The sequence below is a fragment of the Arvicanthis niloticus genome, chromosome 4 (assembly GCF_011762505.2).
Source record: "Arvicanthis niloticus isolate mArvNil1 chromosome 4, mArvNil1.pat.X, whole genome shotgun sequence".
Lineage (NCBI taxonomy): Eukaryota > Metazoa > Chordata > Mammalia > Rodentia > Muridae > Arvicanthis > Arvicanthis niloticus.
In genome coordinates, this window is record NC_047661.1 from 87,052,228 (window position 1) to 87,071,331 (window position 19,104).

Genomic DNA, 19,104 nt, shown 5'->3' on the forward strand with positions numbered 1-19,104 from the left:
AACGCTGAGTGAGCAGTCTTGAATGAATGTGTATTTGACATGGGCACAGCCATGTTGAGGACTACAAGACCTCATGGGACTATTGGCAGAACCATTACTTGTATGCCCCAGTCTCAAGAGGAATGGCAAAGCTTTTCTTGGGAGTCTCAATGAGTCTTTATGAACAATTGTTCAGCAGCTGTAGCTCCCTCCTCTGGGATGTTCACAGCCTGAGACTGCTTGATTACAGAAACCTACCTATATTAGCTCATACACACACCCAGCCCCTATACTCTTTCTAATAAACACACTGAGGATCCAGGTTGTAATGTTGTTAGAACCCTACCCAATCCCAGCTTCACTGTATGTGTGTCTGTCATTTTTCATTCCCTCAATGCCCTTGCCAGGGCGCTGGAACCCAAACCACACTGATCCTAGGAAGAACATAGGTGCACATAAGACTTACCTGATTAAAGTAGACATTATTTAAAGTCAAGAGAATCTGAAGTAATGTTGCTAAATAGACATTTATCAAATCCCTACTATGTCCAGGGCATTTTCTAGGTGGTAAACACTTAAAAGACTAGTGAACAAGAAGAAACTAAAATACATGCCATTTTGTCATTAGCATCTATGGATAGACGTACACAATAAACATGAACAGTAAAGTTAATATAATAATGCATTTTTTCCACTGATGGGTAGAACTCACATACAATAAATGTATAGCTCCTATGTGTACATCTGTGTGAGTTTGATATTTGTATTCTTTGTGTAATTACCATCTAGATCTAGATAAGGAACATCCTCAGCATTCCACAAGCTCCTGTCAGTAAATGGCCCTGCCAAAGTCAATATGCATTTGGTCCATTCACACTTCCCATTTATAGACAATGATAAGGAATGCATTTTCCACATGTCTGAATCAACATTATGTCATTGTCAACATTAGTCAACATCATGTCTACATGCTGTGGTGTAGAACATCACTACATTTATCTTAACTCATAATGTACTATTTCATTACATGATAATGGCTTTATATAAATAATCTATACTTGACTTACTCATTTTTTGCCGATGAAATTGAAAACTAAGCAGTTTCCCACATTCTTGCTTGAGTCTTTCATGGGTTTTGGAAGACAAAGGCATTTGTTCTGGTTGGGAGACAGTCTTAGGTAAGAGGTCCCTACTTGCTCAACACTAGTTGATATTGTCAATGTTCCAAAGTGATTATACTCCCAACATTATACAAGTTTCATTACTTCATAAATTACCAGCTATTGTTAGCCTGTTAGATTGTAGCCATTCTGGTTGGCCTATGTTAGGATATTACAGTGTTTACAATGACTCTGCTAGTTAATGGTGCTTGTTGTCATTTTACGGGCTAATAGGCTACTTGGAAATTCACTTTTACGAAATGCCTGTTTACGCCTTGATTTTTTTTGTAAGGTATCTTTCTGGTTATATTGGTTTTGGCAAGAGGTCTTTTTAGAGTAGCCATGTTCTCCCAACTGAGCCTGGGCCTGAATGCCTACCCACAAACCAGCTCTTTCTAGAACCTTGGATGGGAATCCCTGAAATATTGAATCTCCTAGAGCTTACTCCTCAGTGTTGTTTTAAATTGCTTCAGGAGTATGTGATGCAAATGCAGACCGGTTAAGGAGGTGTCTGAAGAGACAAAGTTTTACACTAACAAAGTACATAAAAGTCTCCCCTCTGGCTTTTGACCTAGAGACTTTAGAAGGACCAAAGCAATAGCCTTCAGTATTGAAGATCATCTACAAGGGGTTTGAACCCACTGGGGTCAGGCTTCTCATCAGCTGTCTGTTGGTGTGACAAACGACCAAAGAAAAACAACGTAAGGGGAGGATAATTTATTCCGGTTCATGGTTCAGGAGGTACAGCTAGCAGGAGCAGGGAGACAGAGTGGTAGGAGAGGATCACAGATGTAGTGACAAGTGCTGGGGTCACAGCACACCCTGATTATAGCTTGTCTCAGGAAACGGAGCAAGCAGAAGAGGGGCTTGGCTACGGTGGTCAAAGCTCCTAGCAATCTACTGTCTCCAGATAGACCCCACCTGCTGGAAAGCCCGCAACTGCCCAAAATAGCCATAAGTTGGGAACCAAGTGTTTGAACACATGAGCCTCTAAGGGGCACTTTAGCTTTAGAAGGCCACTTTGCTAATGAAAAGGAATTGCTGGGCTTTTAAGAGCCTGCATTGGGCAGGGATTGGATGGCCAAAAAAGAGAGCTGGTGAGGATTGGGATCTGGAATGGGATAGAAGGAAGGAAGAAAGAAAAGGTGGCTCTGGGGCTGCAGGGATCCTGCCTACTCCCCAGGGCTCCTGGCAAACCCAGGAGATCCAGTATCTTTATCCTACAGCCCACGCTGTCAAGGTCCTACTTGCTGCCCCAAGTGGCCATCTTTGTGAACACAGGTCTTGGGAGGAAGCGACTGGTCTTCATGTAGTCGGAGATCTTCTTCAGGCCCTGTGAGTGAGGACAGAGCAGAAGGTCAGGTCAGGGGCCCCACTGGGCTAAGCAGTCCCCCTCCAGAAACAGCTTTCCCTATAGGCTCTAGTACTAGAGTTCTAGGAAGGAAAATCCTCAGTTGCCTATAAATCTGTATTGTGCCCATTTTAGATTATGATCTATGCTCAGAAAACCCACTCCACCCTCCAAGATTGGTCTCACTGTGCCTACATGTCAGCAGAGAGGCTGAAATCCATAGCGGTTGTGTGGCTTCCTCCTGCGCACACAGCTAGTCCATAACACAAGACCTGAGTCAGCCTGGCTCTGCCCAGTCCCCTCCTGTCTTCTTCCCACAGAAGACCCTGTCATTCTTCGCCTTCACAGACATGATCCTTTCTCACAGGGAACATCCTCCTTGCTGGTTTATACAGAAACCTCCTGGGACAGGTCAAGGACGTGCACAACAGGCCAATGCAGCAGGACAGAGAGCCCAGACCTGAGCCAGTGACCCAGCAAACCCTGGGTCAAATGCACAAGGGGAGGATGGCCAGCTTGGGATGCTGAGCCAGCTCTAATTGTTCTCCTGAAAGTAGAGGTCCAACCTGCTCTATGTGTGGCCTAAGGCTGATCTCACTGAGTCAGTCCCAAAGCTGCCTCGTATCTAGCCCTGCTACAGAGAGAGGGCCATGCAAAGAGACACTAGGAGTGTTTGTTTCATTTCACTAGGAGAGCCTGCTCAGATAATTTCTACAGTGTTGAGAGACCTGCAGCTGATGGTTATCAAGAAGCCAAGTGCAGCAGGCCTCGGGCTGTAACCCTCAGCTCGTCCATCCTTCCTTATCATGGCCACAGCAGCTCTGGTACACTTTCAAGGCCACTGGGTCAGGACTAGACTCAGAGCTGGTGAAACTAACTGAGATGTATCACTTGACATAGGGACAAGATTCCAGACTACAAGCCTGCTCTTCTAATGCCTGCAGTTCCCAAATCTCTGAAAGAATATTCTGTGGGTGTTAAGTAGACTCTGGGGGACCCATGACTAGCTATGCAGTGAGGGCCAAGCTATGATTCCTAGCATCCAAGTTACTGCTGTGTATACTATGCCTGTTATGCTCAATGCTCTCTGTTATACTCGATCTCTGAATGGAGTTCTTTCCATGTCTCACTGGGACCTGATACTGAGTCTCATACAGAGGAAGAGGCCAGTGAATAGGAGTCAAAATAAGTATATGAATACATTGTAGAAACATTTTCATGGAAACACAGGGAAAAGAAAGGGAAGAAAAGCCTTATACCATACAACTCTTAAAAACCCTGAATAGGGCCCACATACACTCTCAAATCTAGTGCCAAAAACATCCTTGGGGTTTGACATGTGTTCCGATGGGAATGGACCTGAGTCCCATCCAAACACATGCTTTCTGAAGATCGAGTGTGAGCATTGTCTATACACAGCTATTTCACACAAATCCCATCATGCCTCCCTCTCTGAACGCCTGTGGTTTACACACTGCTGCCATGGTCTGCCTTTTCCACAGAATCCTGGACTGAGTAACTCAGATAGCACAAGGACCTGAGGCTCTCCCTTTTGACACAAAATAGGAAATACCTACTCCTTGCTGACCTTAGAGGCTAGATGCCCACAGGGATCTGGGCACAGCCTCTGCTAGTAAGTGGCTTAGCCTCTATAGTCTGTTTCCTTATCTGTCCAATGAGACTCATAATTCAAACTACCCTGTAAATTGGTTTAATGATAAATTCTACCCAATAGATACAGTGTGCTGAGCCAGAAAGCAAGCACTCAATAAATGCTACTGGTTTTGCTGATTTTAAGCTCAGTTCCAGGACTAAAGGCCTTTCAAGCAAAGCAGAGAAGGGGGAAGCTCAAAGAAGAATGAGGATGTAGAGGGTCTGTCACCTCAAAGCGTGCTATGAAGTCCTTCAGGTTTGGGAACGCATCCAGGCACTTGGCCTCAAACACTTGGTTCCTCTCAAGCACATCGTAAGCAAGGAAATCCACAAAGGTGATCTGTTGGAAGCTGAGGGTGAGTGCACTTGGATCTGGTAACCTGGGAAGGATAGCAGTTCCTCCTCCCCACTCCCTCTCCCTTACCTTGTCCCCTGCAAACCATGGCCTCTTGCCCAGGAACTCAGAGTAAAGCCTCATCATTCCAGGCAGTTGCTCCAGGTACCCTGGCTTCAGCTTCTCCTAGAACAGAAAATTCTGTGACTACCCTCTGTCACAAGATTCTGGGCATGGGTTAATTCTGCTTTAATTTATGATGTCACTATTATTAATTCATTATGTCTATTTGATTAGAGTCCTACAGGTACCAGATCCAATATCAGAGGTGATGAGAAGCCACACAGGGGCACACTGTCCCTGAGACTCTCACTACAGATACTCAGAACAACTCTTGTGGGTCAGACTCAGGACTGTGTGAGCAGGCTCTTGCATTCAGATGTTATGTGAGTCAAAGAGGCAAAGAACTAAAGCACTCTGGAAAAGAAGCTGAATGTTCTACACAGTAAGGTGACAGGAAGGAGAACGGTAGGACTCTGGTGTGGTTCCAAAAGGATGAAGTGGGTGTGAGTGGACGAAAGGAGACAAGGTGAGGAGCAGCTTGGCCAGCTGTGAGCTGTCTTTTGGGAACATATCCTTATCACCAGGGGCATCCCAGACATGGCTCTGGGAATCTGGTTGGGAGGAGTTCCCAGGTGATGGCTTCTGTCCATTTCTAGGTTACTCCACCTTTTCTCATTGATGGAATGTGTACTATAGAAGCAGTGATGATTTATGGAAGACATAACCAGGGCAGAGATGGGTCATCAGAACTGAGAGATTCTAAACACAGTCTTTGGTACCCAGCTACAGACGCTGGGCTGTGGAATGTTTGCTCTGGTTGTTGAAGTTCATTGTAAGTGCCATTTGACAGGACTCTGAGGTTTGAGGGTCGCTCTGTTGGCAGAGAGGTGTGTGTGTGTGTGTGTGTGTGTGTGTGTGTGTGTGTGTGTGTGTGTGTATGGAGGGTTTTGTTTTGGTGTTTTTGATTTTGAGATAGTGTACCTAGGAAGACCTTAACCTCAGTCCTTTTGTCTTGGTCTCCACACTGTGCTGCCATGACTCTGCCGGGAGTTCAGAACATCATCTGTAGGTAAACAGCGCTAAGAAGTTTAGACACTAAACACACAGAGCACATGAGAAAGCAAGGGTACAAGCTCCGGTTCCCCACCTCATTCAGCCCAGAGTAGGACTCACAAAGTCAGCGTTATAGCAAAGCCTTGCCAGCACCATGCGGTTGTCCATAAGCTGATTCTCCAGAATGTCCACACGAATCCTCTCCTCTTCTGTCTCCCCACCTGTGAAAAACACAGCACATACTCTCAACATGCCACCCTGGCCAAGCCCAGTGGGTAGCCATTGTCCTCCCATTTCTGCAGTCAGCTCCACTCACACAGGTTGTGCTTGCGGCCAAGGTAGCGCAGGATGGCATTGCTCTGGGTGATCCTGTGTGATCCATCAATTAAGTAGGGCAGCTAGATGGAAAAGCAGGGAAGGTCAGAGGGGATATGAAATCTTAGAAGTTCATCCTTGGGTGAGGGCAGACATGGGGCCTAGCACTCAGTGTGTCCGCCATGGAAAACCTATGAAGACACTGCTCACTGAATGGAAGAACACGGATACAGCCCATCACAGAAAGATGGTGTGGATAACCAGGAATGGGCAGACGAAAGACAAAGGACTGATCCCAGACCTCCTCATCTGTGTAAATAGGGAAACCATCACCGCCCCCACACCTCCCTTCCCCTGTACCTACATTGGGAAAGTCCAGGCCCAGCTTGAATTTCTCGTTCAGCCATTGGCTTCTGTCATAGTCGGGAGCTGTGGTGAACAAGAGGATGTGAAACCAAAGGACCCATGTGTTCAAACCCCTTTCCCAAGACTTTCCCAAGGAGTAAGACTCTCCGAGGCAGCAGACCTGCAAGCTGACTCACAAAGCCACACTGCAAGCTTTCAAGGATGTGTTTGTAAGGGCTGTGATGAGCTCCTTCATCACGAAAGCTTACAAAAGATTTAGCCAACTGCTAGAGGAATGGAGCCCAGTTATAAATACAGAGGACTCTTAAATCTTTCCTTAGCATCTTCCATTGGTAAATCAAACCACACCATCAAGGGTTTTGAAAGAGGCGTATAATAGGTCCAACAAAGAGGCAGAGCTGAGTGATGGGGATGGAGAGCTAGGTGTTGGTTGCTGGGCAACAATGAGCAGGAGTTGGGCAGGGATCTGACTAGGAAGGATGCAGTCACCGTCCCCCATGGTGTATCTCTTCTCCTCATAGCTTGAGTCCGTGTATTCCAGGAGCAGGCGAATGGCGTGGGCCAGCTGTAAGAGACGATGAGAGATGGTGAGAATCTTTACCCCTTCTAGATGAGACCCCATTCTCTGACCTAATTTTACTACCACCATGGATGGACCAGAACACACACACACACACACACACACACACACCCCTGCAAGAGCATGCCTCCATCGACTACATGTATCCTTGCCCCTCCTCCAAGTCCTACCCCGCATTCAGACCCCTCACTCACCCCACGGATGTCCCAGTAACCCAGTATCATGGGCATGATGCTGTGGTCTGAACGGACAGGCTCAGTGTCAATCTAGCCTCGACTTTTCCGAGAGCTGCCAGAAACAGACTGGCTTTGCTTTGTCAGATCTTCAGATTGCCCTTCCCCACCCCTTTGTTCCAGCCAATACCAGAGTCCAGGAGCAAGGCCAGGCCCGCCCTGCAGAGCCAAGGCTGTCTGAGCTCACATGTTGTTATGGTTGTGGCTTGGCTGAGTGCCAAAAGCAAAAGACGGGGCTGGATTCGCTAGCTTTTTATTAGGAGCTCTGCCCAGCTTTCGCTTACAGCTGCTGTATTCTACCATCTAGTCTAGATGTCAGCAGCAGTCCCCAGTGATGATAGATCAGAAGGCCTAGACCCTTGACAAATGTGTCCTGAAGGCAAAATTATCTCTTATACTGTGAATACTTGAAAAATGAAGAACTGGAAAACATGATAATGCAAATATATTCATGCATGCAAAACAAGTTTTTCTGATGAAATTTATTTCAATTAGGTGTGTGTGTGTGTATATGTGTGTGTGTGTGTGTGTGTGTGTGTGTGTGTGTGTCCCGGGTCACATGTTAAATGTATTTGGTTATTTTTTTCTGTTTTTTTTATTCTGATATAATATTAGTCTTTGAAAAAAAATTCACAAAAGAAAAAATACACACTTATCGCCTGTATTCCATAGCTGCTCCCTTGTCCAGGTGCCCTCCCCTAACCCCTGTCCTCTCTAACTTGCCTTTCCCTCTCTCCTTGTTTCTCCCACCCCCTACCTTTGACTCTCTCCAGCATGAGTACAGAAGCTTATAATCAAGATTCATCCCATTTTCATTCCCACCAACACCATCTGGGGAGTACGTGAAACCCTGGAGGAACTGTGACTGGTAATCAGCTCTGCTGTGCCAACTCCCGGCCAGGCCAGTCACATGGACCTGTGATTTCTGACAATCGATGGAACATGTTTCTCTTTGCAAAGCCTTGAAAACCTTGTCCCCAGTTCCCAAGGAACAAGTGTTCTTTGTCTTATGTTTCTTCTTTATCCTTTCTTTTTTTTTTTTTTTGAGATGGCTTCAGAGGCTGGCCTTGGAACTCTGTGTACCCAGGCTGGCCATGGATTAGCTTCAGTCCTCCTGCCTCAGCTCCCGAGTGCTAAGATTAGGGGCATGGAACAGCACATCTGTCTCTTTTAGGATACACCAACTCACTCAGGTCTTGATTCTTTTAAACATGTTTTGTGTTTATGTTGGTTTTATTTGGTTAGAATGTAGCTGAGGGTGAGGAAACCTGCCTTAATTAGAGATATCATTGCGCTGATATTTTTTAGACCAACTTTTATTAACTTCTGAATCTCAGTGAGATTGTGGGGTGGACAAGGTTCCAGCCACAAAAGGTGCCCTTGATGTTCTAGAGACCCCGTGAAGGCTGCCTGCACTGGGGGTGTCCTTCTTAGTTCGCTAGGATCCCTGTGAGCCAGGCTCTCTTAGGGTCACTAGGCAGTCCTTAGAGGCAGTGGTGAAAGCTGGTATGGAGCTCAAAGCAAGTGTGACTCAAGCCTTATGGAGACCAGGCAGTGCCGTGCAGGGGCCTCCCTGGGGTACACTGCAGATACAACATGTCTCTGTAACACACGTGTTGGCAAGTACAGAGCCTAAAGATGATGGGGGTGGGCTCCCCAGGCTCTTCAGCATAGCACCGCCACTGCTGGACAGGACAGTGAAGCCAGACTCAGGGACAGTCACTTCAGGAGGCCACTTAGTTGAAGGAAAGGAAGCAGCTGGGGCAAGAATGGGCAGGGATCAGGGAGCAGGCAAGATGGTGCCAGAGCAGCAGGATGATGATTGCTATTGAGGCTCTAGGGCTCCCATTCGGTGCCCTCCCTGCCCAGTCCCCTCCTGTCTTCTTCCCACAGAAGACCCTGTCACCCTCACCTTCACAGACATGATCCTTTCTCACAGGGAACATCCTCCTTGCTGGTTTATACAGAAACCTCCTGGAACAGGACAAGGATGTGCACAACAGGCCAGTGCAGCAGGACAGAGAGCCCAGACCTGGCCAGTGACCCAGCAAACTCTGGGTCAAATGTGCAAGGGGAGGATGGCCAGCTTGGGATGCTGAGCCAGCTCTAATTGCTCTCCTGAAAGTAGAGGTCCATGCTCTATGTGTGGTTTCAGGCCGATCTCACTGAGTCAGTCCCAAAGCCGCCTCATATCCAGCCCTGCTACAGAGGGCCATGCAAAGAGACACTAGGAGTGTTTGTTCCATTTCACTAGGAGAGCTTGCTCAGATAATTTCTACAATGTTCAGAGACCTACAGCTGATGGTTATCAAGGAACCAGGTAGAGTAGCCCTCAGATTTCCAGTCCATCCCTCCTGTAGCCATGCCAAGGTTTGCACAACCACCAATGCTACTCCTGCAACAGAACCAGAGCCAAAGAGAATCCGAGAAAGCGGAGCATTTGATGTAGAGAAGACTCCAGACTGCAAACCTGCTGTGCTGATGCCTCCAGTCCCCAAGTGTCTAACAGAGTAGCTTCTGTACACATCAAGTGAACTCCGAAGGACCCATGACTAGCTAAGAAAGTAGAGGCTATAGTGAGCCCCAGTAGCCAGGTGGTGCCATGACTTGCATGCCTCTTGCTCTCTGCTGTACTTACTGGATGGAGAGTCATCTGCACAGCTCACTGTGCTTCGTATATAGGTAATCACTGAGTACCACTGAGAATAAGTACATCACCCCATCTCCCAGATATAAAACAAGACACCCAGAGAATGAAGAAAAAAAAGCTTGAGAGGGAAGGATAGGAGTGTCAGGCAGAGCACGCGGGCAGGGAGTCTCCCTCCCTCCCCCAAGGGCCCTTCTAGATAGCATAATCCTAAACAGAGAACTGCAAGTACACTTTCCTATCACAAATTAACCAGGCCCTCTGTTCTTCCAAAAGCCTTATCCAGAAACGTCCTTGGGACTTTTCAAAAAGAAATACAAAACCATACAATCTCCTGTAGTTTAGTTGGGAGGTATCAGCGGGCCTTGGACCCACTTTCTCCTATCACACCACTTGTTGTTCTCTCCCAGTTGTTCTCACGGGGGGGGGGGGGGGGGGCTTAGAGAACAAACCTGGAATTTCAGACCCCACCCCACTTTGCTTTGCTTCCTCCCTTGCCTGAAGGGTAATTTAATTCAATACTTCTCTCTTGAGCCCTCTTCTCCTCTCAAACCCTAAAACCCAACATGGAGGAAACACCCTGGTGAGTGGAGAAACTACAGATGGAATAACTGGAATAACTCACAGATGGTTGAGACCCTGAAAGACTCCCTGGAGCTGCCCAGTCCCCTGGACTCTCCCCATGAGAGAAGATTAACCTTGCAGATGCATAGTATGGGGTCCCTTCATGTCACATTCTCTGCCTCTTAGCCATCAAGAAGTGAAATCAGTCTCTGCCATACCCCTTGACAATCATAATATTCTGCTTAAGTACATGGGGCCACACACACATACATATACACATAACGTGTATGCCTGTGTTTGCCTGTAGGTGGAGATGGTCAGCAGTTGATATCAGGTATCTTCCTCAAGATCTCTCTTCACTACTTTTTGAGACAAGATCTCTCACTGGTCCAGGCTTTCATTGGTTTGGCTAAGCTGTCTACAGAACAAGTTCAGAGAGTGTCCATCTCCCTAGCTCGGGGATTATAATCTCATATCATAACACTTGGTTTGAGCTGTGCAAAGGACTAAACTTCTGTCTTTGTGCTTGCATGGCACACAAGTATTTTATAGACTGGGTCACATCCCCATCCTTTCCTGGTTCTTTTCAATACTTCTGCTGCCTGTTAAACTTCACATCATGAATCTGCGTATGCACACCCAGCTAAAAACTACTAAAAACTATTGGAAAGTATTTTCCAACTTCTGATATAGAATAATAGTAATATTAGTTTGGTTTAATATTTCTGTCTGCTTAACCTTTATATACTTCTATTATCTTTTTCCTGATGTTTTTGTTGCATCTATGTTTAAGTTGATGTTTAATAAGGTCAGTGTCTTAGGGTTTGTATTCCTGCACAAAACATCATGACCAAGAAGCAAGTTGGGGAGAAAAAGGTTTATTCAGCTTATACTTCCACATTGCTGTTCATCACCAAAGGAGGTCAGAACAGGAACTCGGAGGCAGGAGCTGATGCAGAAGCCATGGAGGAGTGCTCCTTGCTGATGTGCTTCCTCTGGCTTGCTCAGCTTATTTTCTTATAGAACCCAGGTGGTGCCCAGGATGGCACCACCCACAATGGGCCCTTCTACTTTGATCACTAATTGAGAAAATGCCCTACAGCTGGATCTCATGGAGGCATTTCCTCAAGGGAGGCTTCTTTCTCTGTGATAACTCCAGCTTATGTCAAGTTGACACACAAAACCAGCCAGTACAAGTCAGCATAAAAGATTTTGATCTTACCAGATTAATAAACACTTTTCTTCCATGAATGCTTATCTTATAAGCTTTACATTTTAATTAATCATTTATTTCACAGTGACCCTCACAACTCATGAGTACTTGTCTTTTAACTGCTGTAACAGGCAGCAGCTGGAACTTGGCCTAAGGACAATGCCCAGCAGGGTCATCCTTCAACCATGTTCCAAGTTACAGGTAGGTCACAGCAAGTGCTTGACAAAGGCCAGAATCCATGATCTGGTTGCCATGGGGTTCTGCTCATTGGATGCTTCTTCAGTGAATCCAGCTTTTTGCAGGTGACCTAACAGCACCTCTAATTACACACTGCTGCTCTGGGGCCTAGGAAAGTAGATCTGCCCATCTCCAGCCACTCAGGGGCAGCTGCACCTCTTAAGTGCTTAGGTAAGAGAGCACCTCTGTGTCAGACTACAATACATCACATGAGAGAACCTCCTGGGCCCCATTCTATGTTTTCTCAGGAACCATGGTCATTTCCAGAGTCCTTATGCCAAACTTCTTATGCACAAGCTTCTCTAAAGGCAGATGTTCACAATTTCTCAAACTTTAACATGCCAGACACAACATATGCATCAATAAGGCTAGAATTGTCCCTCAATAAGCTGATGGTTGAGTTTTTTTTTTGAAGATTCCCACAATACAGTCACCAACAGTAGGGAATGTTTATAGCAAAACATCTTGGAAAAAGAGATGACTTCCAGGTGAGGGTAGATGTAGAACCTGGTGGCTGTTCACCCTCAGCCCATCAGCCTAGCACCTCTCTGAAGCAAGACTCATGGGTGACCATGGCCAATGGAGGAACCACATGCACACTGCGGGATAATCACACTGCAGGATGATGACTGAGGAGTTCTGGTATCGAAGGTGCACCCTCCTATAAGAACCCCGGGTTCTTATGGCTCAGCGGTTAAGAACACTGATTGCTCTTCTGGAGGTCCTTAGTTCAAATCCCAGCAACCACATGGTGGCTCACAACCATCTGATGAGATCTGATGCCCTTTTATAGGGTGTCTGAAGACAGCTACAGTGTACTTACATATAATAAATAAATAAATAAATAAATAACCTTTGGGCCAGAGCGAGCAGGACTGGAGTGAGAGAGAGAAGGGAAGGGGGACAAGACTCAAAAAAAAAAAAAAAAAAAAAAAAAACCCTCAGGTGAACACTGCTAGGGCATATCATGATCTCTCTCTTTAAAAAGATTTATGTGTGTGTATGTGTGTGTGTGTGTGTGCATCATGTGTATATGAAAGCCCAAGCAGGCAGCAGAGAGCATCAGATTCCCTGGAGCTGGGATTACAGGCCCATTGTGAGCCACCACACCATGTAGTTAGGATCCAAACCCAGGCTCTTAAAAGATCAGCCATATTTCCAGCCCCTGTGCATGACTGTACATCCTGCCTACCTGAGAGCCCACCCCATGTTCCCATTATCCTTGCAAGCCACAGAACAAAGACAACCCACCCACATCAATGTAGTCACCTTAGGCAATAAAACAGGACACATAGCAGGTATGGATAATACTTTACTAGAGAGCAAACAAGCCTGGGCCATCCCACTCTGGAGTGGAGACCAAGCCTGCATACCAGGGAGTATGGATCTTTGGGCTAACTGCTCAAAGTGCAGTGAAAGACTGTCTGGTTAGAAACATGACAGAAAAAAAACAGGGGAAGAAAAGGACTTTTCTGAGGACAGGGAACTGACATTTGGAGGTTTGAGTGAAAGGGGAGACAAGGAGTTCTTGTAGAGGGAAAGTTAATGAAATGACGGAGAAAAATGGGAAGTTTGATGTACAGAAGTTACTGGAAGCTAGTAGCTATGCCCCAGTCAGCATCCAGGGTGACAGATGCACTGACAGATCTTCCCTACCAGCACTGGCTCTCCATGCAGGATCCTACTTGTTGCCCCATGTGGCCTGTTTTAAGTACACAGGACTTGGAAGGAAGCGGCTGGTCTTCATATAGGCAGAGATCTTCTTCAGGCCCTGCAGGTGAGAAGAAGAAACCAGGACCTCAGCTCTGTAAACCCACTCCAGGAACATCCAAGAGACTTTAAAATCCAGAGGGAGAAAAACCACCCAACCACCCTGCAAAATCAGCCCCACCATCACACCAATCAGCAGGGATGCTGAGGTACCAGAGGTTAAGAAACTTCCTCATTCTGTCAGTCCTGACAGACAGGGTCAGCCCAGCATTGTGGCTGCCACTGTGCTCTCTGTGCACTCCCTCCTGCCTCCCATAGGGGGCACTGTCACTCCTGGCTGCAATGGCATAGCTGTAATTAAAAGAAGCAAGGATCCAGAGAACCAAAAGGGTTGAGAACTTGCTTGTGTGGCTTGGAAGAGAGTCCAGGTGCCACGCAGTGATTCAGTAAACCCAGAGTGTAAGCAGAGAAGGCTGAAGAGACCGCAAAGCAAGAGTGGCCAGCTCCAGATGTTCACCTGAAGCAATGCTTTTCCACCTGAGCCCTGAGCACAATCCCGCTGAGCCCCTACCAACCTCATCTCTAACTCTGAGGCAGTGGAGTGTGATACAAGCAGGACACCTCATTGGAGAGTGCACAGGTCATTTCTAAAGATCAATAGAGAGCCAGAGCTACCAGTCCCAAATAAGCCACATCCATCTGTGCTCAGAACAAGGGCCTCTGCACTCCACAAATGCTCTCCCCTCCTCAGCTCGGCCAGCTCTTGCACACTCACAAGGCCACTCCATGTGGACCACAACCACGGTGATGAGAACTGATGAAAAAAGACATTCATCTCCTCTTGGCAAGTGGGAAAGGACAAGTGCTTCTAGGCCGAGATCTGTTGCTATAGCAACACCTCCAATGTGCAAATATAAAAAAAGTACATCTTGTTGGTGTCAAGCCAGAGAGTTCAGTGTGGCTCATGGTTAACTGTGAGGTGAGGGCCAGGCAGCCATTAATAGTCCATGCGTCTCACGTTCTGTTGTGCCTCCCACTACCAGCTTCACTCAGTCCCAGGATGGAGAGACATTTTTACATGTCCTGCTGGGTCTGATACAGAGGGGAATTCCAAAGCATCCCAATAAGGATAAATTATGACCTCATTTCATAGAGGGACACAATGAGAGATGGAGAAAGAGAGGGAAGAAAAAGCACACACCCACCAAAAGAACTCAAGATGAAGTCTTCCACAGGAACAGCCCTGAGTCACAGGAGTTCACAGGTCACCAACATGACTGACAACACCAACCAAACATTTCCATTGAGTTTGTCTTGGTCCTGCACATCAGTCTGCCTTTCTCTCAGCCTAACGGTTGCAGGAGCAAACACATTCTTTACATGTTCTGCATACCACAGGTCCTGGGCTGGAAACCCAAGCTGTACAAAGGCCTGACTTACTTTTTGGCACAAATCGGAAAAAGACACGGAATGTTGCTTTTAGAAGCCAAAAGCAGTCAGGAGCCCAGGACAGCCTCTACTCATGCTAGGATGTTGAGCAAGCAGCTTACCCTCCACAGTCTCAAGTTCCTTACCTGTTCAGTGTGACAGCTAATTCTATCCAGGTCACCTGCATGTGGCAACGATAAATTAACTCCACAGATCTAAGTGTCTGAACATGGGTCCTGGCAGAGAGCCAGTGCTCAATAGATCAGAACTAGGGAAGCAACCTGGAAAGCAGAGAAGGGAAGGGTATCCAAGAGGAAGCAGGATCAGGGCATCACCTCAAAGCGGGCCACGAAGTCCAACAGGTTCGGGAAGGCGTCCAGGCACTTGGGCTCAAACATCTGGTGCTGATCAAGGACGTCATAGACAAGGAAATCTGCAAAGGTGACCTGCAGGAAGTGAGGGTCAGTGAGGGTCAGTGAGGTGGGATCCTGAGGCCTAGGAAGGATGGCATCTCCTCCTCCTCTCCACCTGTCACCCTCTTTACCTTGTTCCCTGCAAACCATGGCTGCTTCCCCAGGAACTCAGAGTAGAGCTTCAGCTGGTCTGGGAGGCCCTTCAAGAACTCTGGCTTCCGTTTCTCCTGAAGCAGAAAAACAGCTGTCACAACCCTCATCCAGGCCCCCTGGGAGAGAGTGTGGCTTCGCCTGACTGTGCAAAGGTGCAGGCACCTTCCTAATTTGGGGCATGCACCATTTAATGCTTCACCATTCTGATAATCAGACTCCTGTTGGGTGCCAGGCTTCATCTCTCAGAATGTTAGATGGGAATGCCACTCTGTCCCTGAATCTGTCATGACTGATGTCTAGCTCAGCACTGCCTTCCAGGGTAGCTGGCAGGTTCTGGACAGAGCAGTCCATCAGAAGAGGGAAAGCCAAGTATTTAACAATCTCAAGAGAAGAAACAAAGGGATTTCAAAGGGCAAGTACAGAATCTAAGCAGGGTGAACCCAGTTGAGCAGCATAGCATATTTAAAAAGATGGTGGTTCTCTAGCTGACCGTGAGCTCCAGCAAGAGGCCCTGAGTTCTGCCACTACTAAGAACTCAGCTCTGAGAAGTCTGTTGGGTAGATTTCTAAATACCCATGACCTTTTCCCCTCTGACTTTCATCTGTGAACCCCAGGGACAAGGTGGTACATGGCAGTGGTCAAGGTCAAAGTTGAAAAGAATTGAATATATGAATTTTCTATGTAGGAAATGAATTTGCAACCATCGGAATTATGACAATACCTCAAAACTTCTTGGAACTGGTTATGTTGTACTTGTGAACAAAATGGGGAGGCCATGGGGTGGGGGAGGCCAGAACTGTTGGCTGGATAGGAGACCTTAATAAATCAATATGGGTGGGTTCAAATTCCAATGAGGACAAGTGTGGATATGAGCATAGGCCCTTCCTTGACTCCTCCTGCAAACCCTGTTTATACCACACAGTGGGGACTCAAACCCTGTTTATACTACACAGTAGGGACTCAAACCCTGTTTATACCACATAGTGGGGACTCACGAAGTCAGGGCTGTAGCAGAGCGTCCCCATCTGAATGCGGGTGTCCATAACCTGTTTCTCCAAAATGTCCACACGGATCCTCTCCTCCTCTGTCTCTCCACCTGCAGCACACACAGCAGACTCACCCTCAGCATTTCACCCCTGCCAAGCTCAGGGCAGGTGTCCCCCACCCTGCAGCCAGCCCCACTCACACAGGTTGTGCTTGCGGCCAAGGTAGCGCAGGATGGCATTGCTCTGGGTGACCTTGTGTGACCCATCAATTAAGTAGGGCAGCTGGATAGATAAGCAGGGACAGTCAGATGGGATAACGGGTCCCTCCATCCTTTTTCTGGGTTGAGACAGACATGGAGCCTGGCACTCAGTGTGACTGCCATGGGAATCCCTCCATAAGCACAGTGTGCACTGAATGGGAGAGCTGGGACACAGCACATCACAGAAACACTAGTTTCCATCAGCAGGGGTGGGGGCAGGTGAGCAGAAACACTGATCCCTAGCTCCCTCAGCCAGCCCAGGAGATGAGGTGAGATCACCAGGCCTTCCCTAAACCTCCCCTTCCCTGCACATACATTGGGAAAGTCCAGGTCCAGCTTGAATTTGTCATTCAGCCACTGGCTTCGGTCATAGTCAGGAGCTGTGGTGGACAAGATGTGAAAAGGAATCACCATGTCTAAGGCTCCTTCCCCAGAACCCTCCCAAGAAGTCAATGGCAGGACTTCTTGTGCAGGGAAAATGCAGTCTGACCTAGAAAGTCTTTGACACCAAAGCTGCACACTTGAATAGCACAGCTATGTATCGAGTAAAAGCCAATCCAAGCCCAGGAGCTACTGAATGGCTATAGGCCTTTCATGACTAAGGCTTATAAAAGCACTAGGCCTGCAGAGCCTAGTGGGCAAACCTCACCCAATTACAGTCAGAATAGGGCCAGCAAGCCACAACCATGATTCTATATTGAAAACCAAAGCTGCACCCTCAAGGAAGTTTCTGGAAAGGATAAGTTCTGGGCTCATCTGAAGGAGATCCACAGAGCTAAGAAACAGGGAGCTGCTGGGCACCAGTGGACAGAAGTTAGGGAGGAGTGTGACCAGGAGAATGTCATTACCGTCCCCCATGGCGTATCTCTTCTCTTCGTAGCTTGTTTCTGTGTATTCCAGGAGCAGGCGGATGGCGTGACCCAGCTGCGAGAGATAGCAGGTAACAAAAGTCAGTGAGATCCTTCACCACCTCTAGGGAAGCCTTTCCCTAAAAGAGAGAGGAAGAGAGGTGGGGGAGAGGGAGAAAGGCAAGGAGAGAGTTTGGACTGAGGAGAGTTCTGACAGAGACAGGTAGGGGGCTCAAGGAAAACCTGATGGGAATCTTCCTCCTGGAACCAAGCCTGCAGTCCCTCTTTGTGCCCTTCCCACTCAGCAGCCCACTTATCACTCACTCCACGGATATCCCAGTAACCCAGAGTCACTGGCATGATTTCTATTCCAGCCTCGAAGACTGTGCAGGCAGGCCACTGTCGGAAAAGGCTCTGCTTCGAGATAGCAACGCTCAGCTGATGCGTCTGAGAGCAGTTCCGGAGATGCCCCGCCCCACCCTAAAGGAACCAACCGTGGAACCCTAAAGCCCAACCCACCGTGACTGTAGCAAGTAAAAGCCAATCTAAAGCCAAGCGCTATCATCTGAAGGCGGGTCTGAGCGTTCAGATACCAAAGGCAGTGATTGATTGGCAGGCCTGCTTTCATCTGCCCCCTGCTGGATCCTCAGGAAGTTGGCAGTATCCCTGGAGACAGGCCAGATAGGACCTGTCCTCTCCATCTTCTTTTCTGGTAGATCATCCGTTTTTCACACCTAGACTCTGGGAATCTATCATTCAGGGAGGCTCAGATCTCAACATATGGATAAAAAGGCAGTGCCTCAACCTGAGAGTCTGTTCTTGTACTCATCCTGGAAGAAGACTCTGCCAGTCTGACAAACTCGACTTCACTGTCCATACAACCTGGAGGTACAGGAGCAGTGAAATGGGACCGACCCAGGACAGGGCCAAACAGAAGAGCAAGCAGTCTCTGTGTTTCTCTTGGGGGACCTGGGGCTGTCTCAGTTCCTGCCTTATTGCTGGGACAAACACCATGATCAAGGCAGCTTACAGAAGAGAGTGGTTAATGAAGGTTTAAAGTTTCAGAGGGTGACTCCATCACCATCGTGGAGCAGCAAGGGAGGCACTATGGTGCTGGAGCAATAGCTGGGAGCTCATATCTGATCCACAAGCAGGAGGCAGAGGAGAGAGAGAGAGAGAGAGAGAGAGAGAGAGAGAGAGAGAGAAATAGGAATGGCATATTTTTTTCAAATCTCAAAGTCTACCCCCACAGTAACACACTTCCTGATCCTTCCCAAACAGTTTCACCAACTGAGGGACTAAGCACTCAATTGTATGCACCTATAGGAAGCATTCTACAGGGACCCAGACCTTTGGTCATCAAGGTAGTGACTATATAAATTAATCAGTACTTTAGCTATATTTGTGAGCTAAAGCCAAGAACCAAACACAGAGGCCTTGTGAAATTGAAAGGGTCCCACCATCATGGACAGAACCCCAAACTGAACAGTACAGTGGCCCGGGATCAGACACCTCTCCTGATTCTAATACACAACAGAGAGGACCTTGAAGGACTCTG

The 19,104-nt window shown here is 47.4% G+C and overlaps 2 protein-coding genes across 4 annotated transcripts; both read right to left on the minus strand.

The window, feature by feature from the left end:
- Positions 1 to 1,841: 1,841 nt before the first annotated feature.
- On the minus strand, positions 1,842 to 7,911 carry LOC117706589 (glutathione S-transferase Mu 7). Of its 3 annotated transcripts, XM_076933112.1 has the most exons (9): positions 7,845 to 7,863; positions 7,049 to 7,142; positions 6,764 to 6,839; positions 6,273 to 6,337; positions 5,910 to 5,991; positions 5,714 to 5,814; positions 4,568 to 4,663; positions 4,373 to 4,483; positions 1,842 to 2,472 (listed from the first exon to the last, which is right to left on the minus strand). In XM_076933112.1, exons 2-9 carry the CDS (start codon positions 7,082 to 7,084, stop codon positions 2,383 to 2,385), a joined length of 657 nt encoding a protein of 218 aa, XP_076789227.1. In that variant the 5' UTR covers positions 7,085 to 7,142; positions 7,845 to 7,863; the 3' UTR covers positions 1,842 to 2,382. The 3 variants fall into 3 exon arrangements, with proteins under 3 accessions (XP_076789227.1, XP_076789226.1, XP_034355332.1); XM_076933111.1 differs by lacking the exon at positions 7,049 to 7,142 and having other exon boundaries at positions 7,845 to 7,911; XM_034499441.3 differs by lacking the exon at positions 7,845 to 7,863 and having other exon boundaries at positions 7,049 to 7,200.
- Positions 7,912 to 13,047: 5,136 nt separating this feature from the next.
- On the minus strand, positions 13,048 to 18,033 carry LOC117706592 (glutathione S-transferase Mu 6). The gene is made up of 8 exons (XM_076933113.1): positions 17,871 to 18,033; positions 17,547 to 17,622; positions 17,014 to 17,078; positions 16,639 to 16,720; positions 16,448 to 16,548; positions 15,431 to 15,526; positions 15,222 to 15,332; positions 13,048 to 13,519 (listed from the first exon to the last, which is right to left on the minus strand). Exons 1-8 carry the CDS (start codon positions 17,904 to 17,906, stop codon positions 13,430 to 13,432), a joined length of 657 nt encoding a protein of 218 aa, XP_076789228.1. The 5' UTR covers positions 17,907 to 18,033; the 3' UTR covers positions 13,048 to 13,429.
- Positions 18,034 to 19,104: the final 1,071 nt, after the last annotated feature.